This window comes from Cryptosporidium ubiquitum (genome assembly GCF_001865345.1).
Source record: "Cryptosporidium ubiquitum isolate 39726 chromosome Unknown contig_12, whole genome shotgun sequence".
Classification (NCBI taxonomy): Eukaryota; Apicomplexa; class Conoidasida; order Eucoccidiorida; family Cryptosporidiidae; genus Cryptosporidium; species Cryptosporidium ubiquitum.
In genome coordinates, this window is record NW_021639804.1 from 281,109 (window position 1) to 298,001 (window position 16,893).

General features: G+C 32.4%; 9 protein-coding genes across 9 annotated transcripts in view; 5 read left to right on the forward strand and 4 right to left on the reverse strand.

The window, feature by feature from the left end:
• cubi_01941 (ubiquitin) overlaps positions 1–302 on the forward strand; it is a gene marked incomplete at both ends in the record, with an annotated part of 689 nt that extends 387 nt beyond the window's left edge. The window contains one exon of the mRNA XM_029018953.1: positions 49–302. Coding sequence (XP_028876427.1) covers positions 49–302 — 254 coding nt within the window. The remainder of the gene's footprint in view (positions 1–48) is intronic.
• A 709-nt stretch (positions 303–1,011) lies between these two features.
• cubi_01942 (ATPase) lies at positions 1,012–3,429 on the forward strand (the record flags this gene model as incomplete). Its single annotated transcript, XM_029018954.1, has 1 exon — positions 1,012–3,429. One exon carries the CDS (start codon positions 1,012–1,014, stop codon positions 3,427–3,429), a length of 2,418 nt encoding a protein of 805 aa, XP_028876428.1.
• Positions 3,430–3,584: 155 nt separating this feature from the next.
• Positions 3,585–4,646, reverse strand: cubi_01943 (uncharacterized protein; the record flags this gene model as incomplete). The annotated part of the gene is made up of 1 exon (XM_029018955.1): positions 3,585–4,646. The coding sequence occupies one exon, from the start codon at positions 4,644–4,646 to the stop codon at positions 3,585–3,587; it is 1,062 nt and encodes a 353-aa protein (XP_028876429.1).
• A 759-nt stretch (positions 4,647–5,405) lies between these two features.
• cubi_01944 (uncharacterized protein) lies at positions 5,406–6,098 on the reverse strand (the record flags this gene model as incomplete). The annotated part of the gene is made up of 1 exon (XM_029018956.1): positions 5,406–6,098. One exon carries the CDS (start codon positions 6,096–6,098, stop codon positions 5,406–5,408), a length of 693 nt encoding a protein of 230 aa, XP_028876430.1.
• Positions 6,099–7,079: 981 nt separating this feature from the next.
• cubi_01945 (dolichyl phosphate glucosyltransferase) lies at positions 7,080–8,135 on the forward strand (the record flags this gene model as incomplete). Its single annotated transcript, XM_029018957.1, has 1 exon — positions 7,080–8,135. The coding sequence occupies one exon, from the start codon at positions 7,080–7,082 to the stop codon at positions 8,133–8,135; it is 1,056 nt and encodes a 351-aa protein (XP_028876431.1).
• A 992-nt stretch (positions 8,136–9,127) lies between these two features.
• cubi_01946 (leucine aminopeptidase) lies at positions 9,128–10,702 on the reverse strand (the record flags this gene model as incomplete). Its single annotated transcript, XM_029018958.1, has 1 exon — positions 9,128–10,702. One exon carries the CDS (start codon positions 10,700–10,702, stop codon positions 9,128–9,130), a length of 1,575 nt encoding a protein of 524 aa, XP_028876432.1.
• A 623-nt stretch (positions 10,703–11,325) lies between these two features.
• On the forward strand, positions 11,326–12,414 carry cubi_01947 (uncharacterized protein; the record flags this gene model as incomplete). Its single annotated transcript, XM_029018959.1, has 1 exon — positions 11,326–12,414. The coding sequence occupies one exon, from the start codon at positions 11,326–11,328 to the stop codon at positions 12,412–12,414; it is 1,089 nt and encodes a 362-aa protein (XP_028876433.1).
• Positions 12,415–12,601: 187 nt separating this feature from the next.
• Positions 12,602–14,608, reverse strand: cubi_01948 (uncharacterized protein; the record flags this gene model as incomplete). Its single annotated transcript, XM_029018960.1, has 1 exon — positions 12,602–14,608. The coding sequence occupies one exon, from the start codon at positions 14,606–14,608 to the stop codon at positions 12,602–12,604; it is 2,007 nt and encodes a 668-aa protein (XP_028876434.1).
• A 596-nt stretch (positions 14,609–15,204) lies between these two features.
• Positions 15,205–16,002, forward strand: cubi_01949 (uncharacterized protein; the record flags this gene model as incomplete). The annotated part of the gene is made up of 1 exon (XM_029018961.1): positions 15,205–16,002. One exon carries the CDS (start codon positions 15,205–15,207, stop codon positions 16,000–16,002), a length of 798 nt encoding a protein of 265 aa, XP_028876435.1.
• Positions 16,003–16,893: the final 891 nt, after the last annotated feature.

Below are 16,893 nucleotides of genomic sequence, written 5' to 3' on the forward strand. Positions count from 1 at the left end.
GAACTCTTTCTGATTACAATATTCAAAAAGAGTCCACTTTACATTTAGTCTTAAGACTCAGAGGTGGTATGCAGATTTTTGTCAAAACATTGACAGGAAAGACAATCACTTTAGAAGTTGAACCATCGGACACAATTGAGAACGTTAAGGCAAAGATTCAAGATAAGGAGGGAATTCCACCTGATCAACAACGTTTAATCTTCGCAGGGAAGCAATTAGAAGATGGAAGAACTCTTTCTGATTACAATATCCAAAAAGAGTCCACTTTACATTTGGTATTGAGACTTAGAGGTGGAATGTAAAGACAATATCTATTAGGTTGTAGTAATGAGGAGGCTCATTGATAAAACAATCAAACTATAGAGTTTTCGACAGTACTGAGAAATGAGATACAGAATAGGAATGCCAATTAGGAAAGGAAATCTGAGTATTTTTCAATCTGAATAAGAAAGGTTGGGAGAATAGGATGGTAAAACATGCAAATTACTATCTTTGAGTTCCTTTTTTTTGAATCTGAAGTGTTATATATTACTATTTCGCTCCTTGGAATGCTTTTCAAATCACTGGAAATGGGTAGAGATTGTGGAACTGTATTTGAAACATTAACATTCGGGAATTGATATATACTTTGGCTGAGGATCTCTGTTAGTTTGGTGCTTGAAATTTGCTAGTTTTTGATGCCTTTTTAGCATGAATTGACTCTTCCATCGGTGATAGGATGAATGAGGGTATTATGTGGCACCGGCCGACTCTCACTCTTTTTATCCTCATTGACATAGTATCGTTTTAGCTCTATTGGGAGATGATGAATTATTTCATTAGATATTATAGGACTTTACTATACCTGATAGATAGTATAACTGTACTTTTGTTTATTTTTTGGACTGGATTGTTCCCCCCCGCGGTTGCATGCATTTTATTGGCATGCCGGTATGTAATAATTTTTTTGGAAAAAACATAAGAAGTGGCGGCCAATGACTCAGTAAACATTTTTAGAAATTGGAAATATTAATGGGTAGGATAAGGAAGCTATCTGATGAAGTAATATCTCGGATTGCAGCTGGAGAGGTAGTTGTGAGCCCATCTCATGCACTGAAAGAGCTTTTGGAAAATAGTTTGGATGCTGGTTCAAAGAATATTCTATTACAATTAAAAAAAGGTGGAATTCAGAGTTTGCAGATATCAGATGATGGTTCTGGGATAGATAAGAGTGACTTTCCAATGTTGTGTGAAAGATTTGCAACTAGTAAATTAACAACCTTGAAAGATATTGAGTCTTTGAAGACCTTTGGATTCAGAGGTGAGGCTTTGTCAAGCATCAGTTTTGTATCTCAATTGAACATAACATCCAAGACAGAGGGATCAAGTTATGCATATAAAGCATCATTTTCTGATGGGAAGATGGTTTCGGAGTTGGAAGAGGTTGCTTCGGCAAAAAGAGGGACAGTTGTTCAGTTTACCGATTTGTTTTATAATATGCCATCAAGGCAGAGAACAATGGGCTCAGCTTCAGACGAATATGCTAAATGTTTGGATTTAGTTCAGAAATACTGTATAGAGTTTCCTGAAGTTTCTTTTACCGTGAGAAAATTCGGTCATAATACTAATGATTTAAGAACAAATGGTGGGTTAAATACAAGAAAGAATGTAATAAGTTTATTGTATGGTTCACATGTGGTTAAAGAACTAATACAATTTACTGTTTCAAGAGATTCGGAAAGACAAAAGGAACTTCATGTGGGAGAAATGAGTGATTTAAGCTTAAAAATTCCAGACTTTTCAGCAGAACTATATATTTCAGGTTTAGGGCATAATCCAAAACAAAATACATTGATTATATTTATAAATGGAAGATTGGTAAAGAATAATGCAATCAAGCAAGCAATAGAGACAGCTTACCAGTACACAAAGACAAATTACTGGGCATTTGTATCAGTTAAAGTACCTTCGGAGACAGTAGATCCCAATATTCATCCAACAAAAAATTTGGTTTATATTAGTCACGAAACTTTGATTTCTGATTCAATACAGAGGAAAGTTATGAATTCTCTTCAGGCTTCTAATTATTCAAGAAACATGGTTTTAGAAAAGAAACCACGGTTCGAACTTAAGGATTACTTCAATTCTAATGAATCAAAATCCAGCTACTCGGACTCTACGAAAAACGTGACAAGGGTCAGAACTGATTCAAAACAGCTAGTTTTGCAAGAATACTCCTCTAATAGTATTTCTAAACACTCAAACATTTCTCTAATTAGTAAAGAAAACGGGCAAGATAACATTAATGATTTTGGTAAAGAGGTTCAGAATCCTTTAAAAAGACCTGAAGAAGATGAAGAGAATTTAGAAGAGAAGAAGATGAAATTAAATGAAAAACATGACCAAGAATTTCAAGACGAAAATAATGAAAACCAGAAGAATGATTACAGAAACAGATTAAATCATTCAATCTCTGAAAATTCTCTTAAAAACAAGCAGATATTTAGACTCTTTGACATTTCAAACTATGTTTTAGATGCTCATATATTAAGTTGGTCTTTGAATACTGACTCAATCCCATTAATCAATGAGATGAGGAACTATCAGATAAAAATGAAACAGAAGTTTTTAACTGATATTGAAATAAGGAATGCTGCTGAATTTTCTAAAATGGAATATTATAAAAACTTGACAAGGAATATTGTAAATGGAATATATATTGGCCAAGCAAAATCTTCTTGGTCCATTTTGCAAGCAAAAAATCAAATTCTACTGATTAATATCGAAGAAATCTCTAAAATTGCATTAAAACAATCATTTGTCTGTAGACTTGGTTACATCCCATTGTTGAAACTGAACCCTCCAGTTAAACTGAGTAGCCTCTCACTCTTTACCACTGAAAATATTGGAGAGTATGAATTAAATGAAAGGGACCAAACTGAGCTTGAAGATTTTATTCAAAATAAAGCTTTTATGTATTTCGAACTTCTAAAAGTATTTGGGATAGATTTTAACTCTTCTGACAAGTCTTTTTCGACTTTTCCATTGTGCTTTGGGAATTTGATCCCAAATCTCGATTATTTACCGCAATTATTTGAACACGTCATTTTTGCATGTTGGAATTTCCACATTGTGCATGCGTGTAAGCAAAAATTATTTAATACCGGTGACAAGCAAATCTTATGTCCGCATTTTAATTATTATTTTAAAGAAAAAAATAATGTATTGGATGAAGGATATAATGATTATATATTAAAATCTTATGAGTTATTTATAGAGTTGATTGAAATTTTAGTGGATTATTACTTATATGGTATTGATGATAATAAACTTCTTTTTCAAGCTATAAGAAACAATTCCAACCTAATCTTGGTAGAGGACGATATTTCTCGAAATGTAATTGAGTTATCTAGTTTGGAGAAATTATACCGAGTTTTTGAAAGATGTTAAACAAACAGAATTAAACAAATACCTAAGTGATGGTTATGTGCAGTTTAGATGAAGTTATACATGACAAATGACAAAGCTAACATTAAGATTCTTTCTATATTAATTTACGCTTGGACTAAAGAACAGGTGTATTTAATCTTTGTTTTAAGTTAACTTCACTTTGGAATCTGGATTTTACTTAAATTACTATTATTACTTGATAAATATGGAATGGATGGATCTAAGAGCATAATATTTCGGTTGAAATGATTAATTAATGCAGTTGCATATTGATTATTTGCCTGATTGTTAAAGTATAATGGGACATTATAATATGGCATATTAGCTAAATTATAGTATGAATCTGCGTTTAATATGATTTTTGGAATTTCTGGTAAGAATGCTTGGGATAATGGAGAAGATGATGAATAGTTGGACCATGGTTGGCTCAGATTCGTGCCCATGCTCTGATTTTGATGATTTTTTGAAATATCAAAACCCCTATTTTCTATTCTACTTTGAGATATTGGAACTTTGTTTGAGTCCTTACAGCTCTCCTGCAGAAACTCATTATTAGTACTAAGAGGCCCGACCTTCTTTTCTTCATTTACTTCCTGCTTTTCAAAAATTTCTGTTGCTGCTGTGGCAAGCAAATACAAGTAAGAAGAAGAGGGAAGATGGTAGTCTTTTTGGTTGTTTTTCATCTCCAAGCTAGACAACTTCTTTTCTAATTTATACATTAAATTAGGTGAAGCCTGTGGAGATACTGGGGAAGATGAGTCAATATCATAATTGTCTTTCAACGAGGCATATTTATCATTAGAAATTGATGGAGGCGAAAGATTTGCGGTATTCTTGCTTCCTGAAGCGTTTCTTTCTATTAAATTTTCATTATATAATTCATTTTTGAGTGAAGCAAGTCTTTTATTATTAATTATTGGTGAGTTTTGCTCATCCATTGAAGAACTATTATAATTTAGGCTCTTTCGGCCTCTCTTATTTATAAGTTTCATTTTCCATGGATCGCTAAAGTCAAATGGTAGTTTATTGTTACTATTAATAAACTTGAACGCATCTTTTGCCATATTCCATGCATTCTCTTCTCCATATTTATTAAAAGAGTAAGACTTTTGGTGTCTCCCATTTTCCCCCGAAACATTTGAATTTTTTATTCTATAGACTAACCGAACCTCATTCTTGTTTACTGGTTTATATATTTGAATTGCTCGAGCTTCCATAAACACTTCATAACAAAATTAAATCTCTCCTTTCTTTTCCAATTTTTATTTATTTTTTCATTAAAATTTACCTACTCTTTTTTTCTTTTAGTATTCTTTTTGTCGGTATTTCACTCTCCTCTTGACTATTTAAAATTAACTTAATTCTTCTCAATAAGCTTACAAGCAAAGTTCTTCCCACCTTTACCCCTTTTTTCTCTTTCAATGCTACCTGTCTAAGTCTTGTCAAAGTGGTAGAAGTGTTAGCTTCTTTATAGCCTCGTGATGCAAAGAAAAGAGAATGTGTGCATGTGTGTGTATTACTTTCAGGCGGTTATCAATGGTAGGTAGGGCAAAAAAAAGTTATTTTTTTATTTGTGACAATTTTACGACAAATTGTATTATTTTTTTTTTTACTCTACTTTTCTTAAAGCCAATAAAAAAATATTACTTATTTTTCTTTCAAACCCAAAATTGTTGATTTTCAATTCTTTTTTCTGTATTAGCCTTTTTAATTGCTTTACTACCAAAAGATCAATTCTATAACAATAAGGATTAATTAAATTATTGCTTTCCTCCCAGTCTCCAAGCTTATACCAATTTTGTAATATATATTAAATATGTGTGCATGTGCATGCATACAAATTAAGAGTATTAATAATAGTAGATTTCAAAAGTAATAATACGGAAACAAAGAAAAAATATATCAAAATTATAAAAATTTACTACCTAAATGTTATGTTGGGAATTAGTCAAAGACCCGATCACATTTTTCTATACTCACTTAACTTTATTAAGGTATTCATTCATTTTATATGAAAGAAAAAATGTGGTTAACATAATGAAAATTAACAAAACCTTTGAAAAATGTTGAAAAAACAACTTAGAAAGACTAAAACGGTTTTGTTGAACTTTCTCAACACACCCATTAACCTCCAAAATTCTTTCTTTATTACACAATTTTTGACTCAAATTTATCCCAATAAATTTGGAATCCTTATGGTTTTCTGAAAAACAGCTTCGCACAGTTTTCTGGCAGAATTCCAATATATCTCCTCGTTTCATGACCGATTTACATGCATGCAATCTGGCGGGCTCCCCACATTGCCCAAAAATTGTGCAGAGTTTCTCTGCACAAAAAAACTCTCCACTTTGGGGATGGGAGTGAAATTTTTCCATGTGTTGGTCGTAGGTTTTTTCTTCTTGGAAGATCTCACCACAAAATCCACACTGTCTTTCTCCCGTAGGGTATACTATTTTAATGCTTTCCTCATGATTAAATATATGATTCTCCTGATTGAATGCGCATTCGGGTCTTAAATACTTTGAAATGCCTCTTTCATTTTTTAAGAGTTGTCTTATAGAGTGACTTACTCTTCTTGAGATTGGCCTTGAACAATTTTGGTCACAAAGAACTTGGTGTAGTATCAATATCACAAATGAAATTATCAAGAGTATTTTAGAGTAAGCCATCCCCTATTTTTATTACTACCACTATTTCCTTTAATCTCAATCTTTAATTATTTCTTAATTTTAGTAGTATTTCTCTGTGGGTTTACAAATTTAAGTTGATTACTTATACTCAGAATATCTGATATATTCTTAATTAAATCTTCTCTCATTTACCACATTAGTTGTTTTAAATATTTTATTTATAGTACGTATGCACACATTTTTCTAAGATTTAATTCAGAATCAACATTTTAATTCATATAAACATATACAAATGTTTGCAATATATTTATTTATTTCATTTATATTTTTCTGAATAAGCTGAATTTTTTGTTAGGTGGGTACAAAGCTATTTCTATTAAAAAAAAAATTAGGTTCAATAAACAACTCCCCAGATCAAAGAATCCAAAAACCCTCAAAAATAATTAAAATATCAAAATAAATATCAAAATCAGCAGGATTAGTACTCTCTTTTTGGCCATCACCTCCTCTCGTGTGAGTAAAATAATATTGCATGGACTTTATGACACAATTACATGGAATGGCGGGCACATCTAGCGGGGACAAATTTCAATATATAATATTAATCAAGTTCGAGTAAGGATTAAGTAGAAAAGAGAAAGGAGAAAGAAAAGAAGGTGAATATACTTTAGGCAATTCGTGCTTTTTTGAGAGGTAGTGCGTTTATGGGAGGCTCTGGGTAATTTGAGAGTCTTTGACGTTTTCTTCAAAAGGCAAAAATTAGGATTTAAGGTTTAGGGTTTATTAGTAGTGGTTATAATAATTAACAGGAGATTAAGAGCTAGCTGAAGAGTTTAGACTGGAAATATTGAGATAGATTTTTAATAGCTTATGGCTTCTGAAAGCTGAGGTGGTATTTTTTTTTCTCAAATAAATAAATACTGAATCTATTTGTTTTATTTATAGACTTGCAAATATACACTATCATGATTGTAGATGTGGTTCACAAGAAATATATTTAATGTTGTATTTAGGCAAAAAATGCTATTTGTTTCCTTCCTCATTTTAGAGCTGGCTTTGGTTGTGTACATTTGGATAAGAAACTATAACATAAAGGCTAAATTGGATGATGACAAAGGAATAAAGCAAGTGTTTTATAGCCAAAAAAGTGAGATTCTGGAAGTAACAGGTCAAGAAGGTTGGGATATTGTTAGTAAGAACTTATGGAGGGATTCAGAATTATATTTGTCGATTGTAGTCCCAGCATTTAATGAAGAAGATCGGATTATAAAAACATTAAGTTCAATGGTGTATTATATGGAGGGTAGAAGCAAAAAGGATCCAGAATTTATATATGAAATAATCCTAGTGAATGATGGTGGGAATGATAACACTTTGAGGGTTTGTGAGGATTTCTGGAGGCAAAAGATGGAAAACAAGGAGATATTTGGAGGTAGAATGCGTTTAATATCTAGTTTTATAAACAAAGGAAAAGGAAATGCTGTTAAACTTGGTGTAATGGCAAGCCTTGGAAAATATATACTAATGGTGGATGCAGACGGAGCAACCAAAATTGATTGCTTTTCAGAAATGGAGGATACCATTTTAAGCAAAGATAGGCAATTACAGATAGTTTTTGGATCAAGGAATATGAATAGTTCGTATGATAATAACGATCATATTAACGTTTCAAAAATAGAGAGAGCCTGGTATCGCCAAATTTTGAATACAGCTTTCCATAAGATCACTAAAGTTATTATTAATACAGACTTAAATGATACACAGTGTGGGTTCAAGCTTTTTTCAAGGGAATCAGCCAGGGCGATTTTCCCTTCATTGCATATTAAAAGATGGGCTTTTGACATTGAAATTGTAATTATTGCTCAAATCCTTGATCTTGAAATTCAACCAGTGAGTGTTGAATGGAAGGAAGTTGGGGGTTCAAAACTTTCCATATTCTCAGACTCTATCAAAATGCTACTAGATATTCTCATACTTAAGTCTTTCTATTTACTTAAAATATGGACAGTCAAAAACCCAAAACTAATAGAGAGACCTAGAAAGGAGCCAATGTCAGTCTACAAAAAGACAATTTAAAGCTAGCTGTCTTGAGAAAGAGTAATTTGAAACCTCATCATATCTATAACTTTAACTAGAATCAAAACTTAAAGGAGAAAATTCATTCTATAGGAAAAAAAACATAAAACTAAAAAGTACTCTTTCCGAACAAACTCAAGTTGGGTGGTTTAAAGAAGGATAGTGGAAGTAGTAGGAAAAGATAAAACTGTGTAGACCCGTTCCCATAAATGACTCTACTAAAGTAAAGTATACTCCTCAGGCCGTGGTTGTAACAAGGTATAAGATTTACGGCTTTGCCATTCTCTTCAATAGAAGCAAAAATTGCTTCTGATTTTGGCACTCATCATCGAAGATTTAGAACCGGGAGGATCAATCCAAGTGATGCTTTTTTTTCTGTAATTTTACCCAAAACAGTCAAACGAGACAAACCATGTCTACTCAGTACCCTGTCTCTTTTTTATTTAAAATTATAAAAAAAAATTTTAAAGCTTAATACTATTATCTAATTCTACTACCTGCAAAACCTATATAGGAGACAGTTATTAACAATAATAATACAAATAGAGCGCACAAAATGGGCGCCACATTCTGAAAACAAACAGTAGTGTCATAGAGGTGCTTTCCCATTTCAAACTATAATGGCGGCAAACACATGCAAAAATTGACCCAGTTTTGCATGTAAGTTTGTTTCTTGAAATGAGCAAGTTTGTATTTTTAGCTAGAAAGGATATAGTCATTTAAGTATTACCCTATATATCTAGGATTATGTATATCAGTAATTGAATATCTGTAGGTAATTCAAATTGGTATTAAGAAAAGGACATTTAACCTATCTAAAGATATTTCATATTCAGGCTAGGTTGATCAGAGGGAGTTCTTCAAGTTTTGTGAAGACTCTCGTCTCTTCCTCCGCAATCCACATATTCAGGTATCTTTCCAAGAATTGTACTTGGCTATCTAAAATATTCTCAGTTTCTCATAGAAAGGAGGATAGCTATCTGGCTCATTAATCAACAATTCGAAGAAAGCTCCTTAATAATTGTGACTAAAGTTTTGACACCAAAGCCATTACCAAAGGTGTCCATTCCTGAACAACCAGCAATATCAATGTGAGCATATTTTATATCCTTGCTGATGAACTCACACAAGAAGGCGGCCGAGGTGGAGACTGGGGCTTTTCCCTCGGAAGTGTTATTTAAGTCAGCTATTTTAGACTTGACCATTTCTTGGAACTCTGGGTCCAAAGGCAATTGCCAGAATTTCTCGTGGACTGTCTTACCACAGGCCTGAATCAGCTTGAATAGTTCATCATCATTACCGAGAACAGAAGCATATCTACCTTCAAAAAGCTTGTAGTTAAACCCTGTCAAAGTAGCTAAGTCTATGACAGCCTCAACTTTGAGGTTACAAGCATAAACAAGAGCATCCGCCAAAGTGAGTCTTCCCTCTGCATCTGTATTTCCAACTTCAATAGTCTTTCCATTTGAGGCAGTGACAATGCAACCCGGCAAATAAGCGTCTCTGGATACCAAGTTATCACAAATGGCAGAGATAAAATGAACTTCAATATTTTCAGGTTTAATCAACCCAATTGAGAAGGCTGTCCCAAAAACAGCAGCAGCTCCTCCCATATCACCTTTCATAAAATGAATCATTTGGTGTTTAATATTGTACCCACCAGTATCCATTGTAATTCCTTTACCCACTAAAGCAATTCTTTTCTTGATGTTTCCCTTTGGTTTATAAGTAAGGTGAACAAACTGAGCTGGGGACTTACTGCCCTGAGCCACAGCAAGAAATGCTCCCATCTTAAGCTCTTCACATTCTTTTGGTTGAAGAACTTTTCCTTCAAGACCAACAGACTTTGCCATATTAATAACTTCTTTTGCCATATTAACTGGATCACAGTAGTTTGGAGGAGCAGATGTAAGATCTCTTGCAAACAACAAACCTTTTGAGACAGATTGTGAATCCAAGATTCTGCTACTACACTCTTTTCTAACCTCTTCTGATCTTAAAACAAAGTGTATCTTTTCTATTTTCTTGGTTGGCTTCTTTGGCTCTGAACCTACAATGTTTCCTTTGAATCTCAGTTCATCCGTATTAACAAAGGGAAACTGAGTACAAAAATACATTATATCTGAAGGTACTACATCTTCAAAACCAAGAATAACCGTGTAGCTCTGAATGTTCTTATTCTTTTTTTGAAATTCATTCACCTGGGTTATCATCTTATTGAAGAAAAGCGGACTTGTACTCTTGCTTTCACCAAAAGAAATCATCATCAAATATTTAAATGGATACTTTGGTGGTAAATTAACAGAAATTGTACTACTTTCATCCTTTAGAGACGATTCTTGGCTTGCATTCTCTACTATATCACTTAGCATCCCATTTAAAGTTGTATCCAAAGACTTGTAAAATGATGGTAAGCTTTGCATTATCTCTTTGTTTGGGACACATAGAATTAAACAATCACCTTTCAAGTTATCATCATAACTATCCTTCAAAACTGAAAACTCAAATTTTAATGACTCATTAAATTCCGACATTGGAATGCTTTCTGGATGAATTGGATTCACCATTTTCTCTATTTATTCAATTTTTATTTGTTCAAATTTTTTCAAAAAAAAAGATTCCTGTTCTTTAAAATTTAATTACTAATTATAAAAATTCCAAATCTTCACACAAAAATTATAATTTTTTTATACTTTACACTAATGGCATTGTACCGGCATTTACAAACATTTTACCGGTATACATAAAAATGGAAAAATAAAATTAAAAAAAAAATAACCCGCCTAAAAGTTCATATAAATAATTATATTAAATAAGTAACAAATTACAGCTGGTATAATTAGATTGACTGTTTAATTCTTATTTCAACTAATTTAATTTAATTTTGAGCCACTATTTTCTTTGCAACTAACATTCCTATTTAGTTCATTCCATTCTTCGTGTTTACCTATTTTTTTAGTCAATCTGTAACCAACCCAGAAAGCAAAGCTAATTAAGTTGGAAATCCAGAACTAGTATAGAAAAAACATTCATTAAAAAATACATATCCTAACATTTTGAATTGATGAACGCAATCAAAATTTAAGAGAATGCGTTCTTAGCAGGGTTTTTTTGGTAAGAAACTAATTGAATTAAGAACTTGAAGTGTTAAATATAATTAAGTTACTTAGTTTTTCGATATATTACAAGGATGATGTACAAGAATATGCCAGTAGATCTTGTGCTTGTAAGGCATGGACAGAGTGAAGGCAACTTAGCTCAAAGATTAGCTAGGCAAGGTGAGTTACATTCATGGACTGGAGAGTTTCGCCGCAGACATAACAGTCAATACAGACTAACTGATAGAGGAAGAGCTCAAGCAAGAATAGCTGGGGAGTATATTAAAAACAATATTGGGTTTACTTTTGATAAGTGCTTTACTTCAGAGTATGTCAGGGCAATGGAAACAGCAGCAATGTTAGGCCTTCCAAATGCATTGTGGAATACAGATATATATTTGAGAGAAAGAGATAGAGGTGTATTAGCAAACAAAACTCAACAAGAGAGGGCATTATTGCACCCTGATGAAATGGTTAGAAAGCAAAGAAATGCATTCTACTGGCAACCTTCAGGTGGTGAATCTTTGGCTAATTTATGTCTTAGAATTGAGAGAGTTCTTGACAATTTGAGTCAGAATTGTGGAGGATTAAGGGTAATCATAGTTTGCCATGGGGGAGTAATTAAAAGCTTTAGAGCATTACTTGAGAGTGAGAGGGGAGATGTAAATACTAAGATGAATAAAATTAATAATTGCCAGATTGTTTGGTATACAAGAAGAGATCCAGAAAGAGGTTCAATAGCGAATTCCTATAATTGGGTTAAATCTGTGTGTCCATGGGATCTTTCTTTATCATCAAACTCTTGGAAACACATCCACAGGCCAACATTCACTAACGAAGATTTATTACAAATTATCCATAAAGTTCCCCAGTTGGTAAATGCTCCTGTGTTGGATATAATGGAGGATTCAGATAACCAAAGCCCTATAGAGTTTTCTCCAAGCCAAGAGAAAGGTACTACTGATATCAAGAAAAATGAGACTCAACACAACGAAAAACTTTGTGAACATAACTTTAATACTTGTTTGGAAGATTTGAAACAAAATATTTCTAATAGTGACTACACTGATGAAGAAATATTAGATGATTCAGATGTACAAGACGATCTCATTGACTTTAACCCCCAAATTTTTGTAAGCAAATACTTTAAAGACTACAATATTCAGGACAATATAGACTAAACAACTAACCTTTCTTTCTCATGCCATATTTATGCAAACACTCGTATTCTAGTATAAACAAAAATGCATGTGTGCATGCAGAAAATTGCATGCAATTAATTGTAAGTGGAAATAAAAGAAGCTTAAACCGGAAGAATTATTTCAGATAAGGAAAACAGAAATGTGTACAAAAATTCTAAAAATTTAGTTATAGATGAGTTTTTTTTATGTGTTTAGAGTTACTAGAAGATTCTAAAATATCCAAATTATGACTGCTTTTCAGTCTTTTATTTTGTTTGTTATTATTTCCACTTTCTATAAATGACGTGTCTTGTATATTAACACTAAGATTTGTGTATTTTGCAACAAGTTCAATTCCTATTGTATTATTATTGCATTCCTTGAGATTAGAAATACAGTTCTCAATTACATCTTTAATAAGTTCTTTTATTCTTACTCTCCACATTGTACAGGATTTGAAATCTTTTTGTTCAAAGTTTTGTCCAACCATTTCAACTAATATAAAAACAGCTCTAGAAGATAGCATTTCCATAAGTGACTTTTCAAAGACTGTAATAATAGTATTTCTGAAAGTGTCAAATTCGGATGAAATAATGGATGGTTGCTCATTAATTAACTTTAAGATAGAAACAAATGTTCGATGACCAATATTATCCTTTAAAAGGTAGTAATTGTCGGAAATAAGTTTAGAAAGTGAATGATTTACAAGTTCAAGTGCATAGTTATAGTATTTTTTGTCAGATAAGTTTTCATTTAAATTATCTTTATCTTTATTGCCCAAATAATATTGTATCAAGGCTAAAATAAGCTCCTTACCACTAACACTTAAAATAAGGTTCTCTAAAATAGACTCTCGCTCTTTAGAATAAAATAAGAGATTCTCCAAAGCAGGTAAACATATTTTGTTCATTTCTTGAATTCTAGTTTGTGTAGATTTTAAAGATGTAAAAGATTCCAAGTTTAATGCCCAGTATTCATATTGAGTAAAATTCCGAAGGTTAACTTGAGGAACTAGTAGATATGTGATTAATTTAATTGAAAAAGAATTCATTAAAATTTGCTTATTTAATTCTCCTTCAAAAATGAGGGAATTCCAAATAATTTCATTTAGTATTTTTGTATCATCGGTCGTGGAAATTAATCTAAGTAACAGTACATAGTCTACAGGATTCATAGCTAGTTCTAAAATATCCTTTTTAATATTCTTAAGAATCTTCTTCCTTTGTTGAGCCTTTGCAAATCCTAATAATATTATTAAAGAATCCACGCCTTCTTTAGTACTTAAAAGGTTATAAAATCCTTCCAAAATTTGGTCCAATAAAGCAGTTAAACAAGCCTTTCCTTCTTGGGAGATTTTGTTTAAGGTCGGGTATTGGTTACTAATTTGAATCTTTCCTGTGTTAATTTGGCTACTTTCTTGGTTATTTCCATTTTCATCTTCTGACTGGTAAAATATTAAACAACACTTAATATAATTCCAAATTAAAAGATGTACAAATGATCTGTCTAATAATTCTCCATCAACAAACTTTTGAATAATTACAATTGAATTCTCTAAAACACTTGTTTTTGCATTTTGATGTTCCAGATTTAAAAAGAAAGTTACAAAAGAAGTATTCTTTGTTTTAGAATCACCATTTGTAGTGTAAAATTGTGCTAATCTTGTACTCAAGATTCGGAATAACACTTCATTCTTAATGTTTTCCCAAGATTCACTAGGGTTTCTTTTTTCACTGAAAACATGTCCAAATACTCTGGACCCATACTTCGAATAACCAAGTTGGTCAAATTTGATAAGTAGTTCATCTCTAATAGTTTTTCTTATTTCTGGGGGTCCATAGTTATACATCTTTTCAACCATTCTACTGGAATGACTATCAATTGAAAGTTCCACTAGGTAGTTTTTCATCTTCTCAAAGATTGCCTTTCTATATATGTTTGAGCCCCATTTAAGGATAGATTGAATTCCTCTAGAATACACAGGCTTACGACAAATTTGCAAAAATTTAGCCTTGATCAAGTTCCATAACTTCTCAATAACCTCTTCAGTTTCTTTCTCTTTGACAGATTTTTTGGAGTCTTTCCCAACTGTCTGAAGTAAGTTACTATATAATGCTTTAAACTCCTTATCCAAAGGATCAGAGCCTTTCTTCAAAACCTTGTTGGTTGACGTCTTTTCATTTTTGTTTTCCATTTATATTATTTTTGGCTTAAATATATCACAACTTTATGGCTTTTAAATTGGTTTCCCCCTATTATTATTTTAAGTTGATCCTAGTCAAACTTTGACAAGTTTCTTAATTAGAATAACCAGACCAATTAATATGGTTAGTGGAAAGAAAAATAGTGTTATCTTATACTATCTTAATAGCCTCAAACCAAACTTTAAAGGTAAGATAATTCAGAAAAAAAATATTCTAATATTTAGACCAAATTTTTGGAATTGAAGCATATAAACACCGGTATAGGAAATTAAATAATCACAAATTTAAGTGGGTAGTTGGCGCCGCAATTGGCGCGCGCAGCTCTCCAGTATAAAATGACATTTTGGTGAAACAAGAAAATTAAGAGGATTAAATATTTGAAAAAAAATTAGGTAATTGATTGCTATTGAAGAACTTGATTTTACACATTCCTAAAGAAATTCAAAAATTTAGGTGAAGTGATCATTAAATTATTTCTATAGATTGGGGATTATTAAAGGAGTCGAAGTTTAATTTCCAAAGTAAGCCAGAAATTTAAGATTAAAATAAGGTAAATACTATAATATATGTTTTAAACATTAGCAGGATGGAAGAGAAACACATCTTAAAACCAAGAAATGATGGTGAGAGTCTAAAGATAGCAGAGGGAATATTACGTCGCAGAAGAGTTCCTGATAGTGATAGAAGGCTTAAATTTAGGGAAGAAAGGAGAAAGATTAAAAAAGATTTACATAAGCCAGAAATACAAACACTACAGAGAATTCTTAAGAAATCCAGAAATAATATTTTGGATAAGAGAAGACTTAAAAGCAAGGATAAAAAGCCATATTTAACTCCAAAGAAGACTAATGGTAGGCTTATAGTATTAGTGGTAAGAAATAGCAGATTTTGTGGATCATTAGAATCAGCCAGGAAGCTTCGCAGTTTAGGATTGGTAAATAAGTTCTCAGCTGTGATTTTGAGCCACACTGATGAAACAATTCGTATATTGAGAGAAGTGAAGCCTTATGTTTTTTATGGCTTTCCAAATTTGGGTTTGTTAAAAACTTTAGTCTTTAAAAAAGGAGCATTTACTAATCAAGATATTCAATCTAAAGATAAGACAAAGTCTAAAATTAACCAGAATAATATTCTCCTGACAGATAATAATATTGTAGAGGATAGACTTGGTGACATTGGTGTTTTGTGTACTGAAGATATCGTCACAGGACTTTGGAATGGTTGTGAGACTCAGCAGGATAAGGAGATTTTTGAGTCTATTACGAGCAATCTTGCTCCTTTCCAGCTTTGTGATTTAAAAAAAGCAGAGGGGTTTGACGCTAAGAAGTTTGAGAGTGGATTTCTTGGAAAGAGTATCAATGAAAAAATCAGTAGAATTATCTAGTGAGGTGAGGCTATTAAACCTCTGGAAATGGAGCAAGTATCAATAACAATACAAGTAATACAAGTAGAGCAGCTGTAGTTGTTACTCCCTACCATCTTCCTCCAGAACAGCTCGGGTCGGCTATCTAATACTAGTACTATTCCCGGCCCCGCTACTTTTACATTGCTCAATTGTCACTATAACCATTACAACTACTAATTCTACTACTAGTATAGCTGATTCTACTACTAATACTAATACTAATACTAATACTAATACTATTACCACCACTGTCACCACCAGCATTACCTTCATATCCTTTATTCCTTTACCTATACCCACCTCGCCCTCAACTAACCTGTTTATATAATATTCATTTTTTGACTTTTTTTTCCCCCTTCTTTTTCTTCTCCTATTACACTATTCAATTATAGGCCTTACTCTCGAGCGTGTTAAACGCGCCAAATTCTGGCGCCACAAGGTTGGAGCCCGCCCAAACATTTTAACTATGTTATTAGGTGTTTGTAAGCAAAAGAAAAAAATGACAAAAGTTCCCGTCTCAAGACGTGAAGTGCAGGTCATGAGGAGGGGTATATACGCAACAAAATACAGTATAAGGTACATACTGGAGTGTAGTAGATCACAAACTGCTGGGGGGACAGCCTGAAGGATTAGGCCAGGAGATCATTAATTAAAGTTAACAACTGATGTTGAATTTTTGACAAAAAGAGTGAAGATCATTGTTTAAATGCTGTGAAGCACAGTATGTGCTAACGTCTCTTGAGTCATAGAGAGAATGTAAAGAAGATTAAGGTTATTGATTTGATACTTGATAACGAAGAAGCTAGCATTGGAATAACTAGATTGAAGCAGGAAAGTAATATTGTGCGTGAAAAAGGTGAATAGGATCTA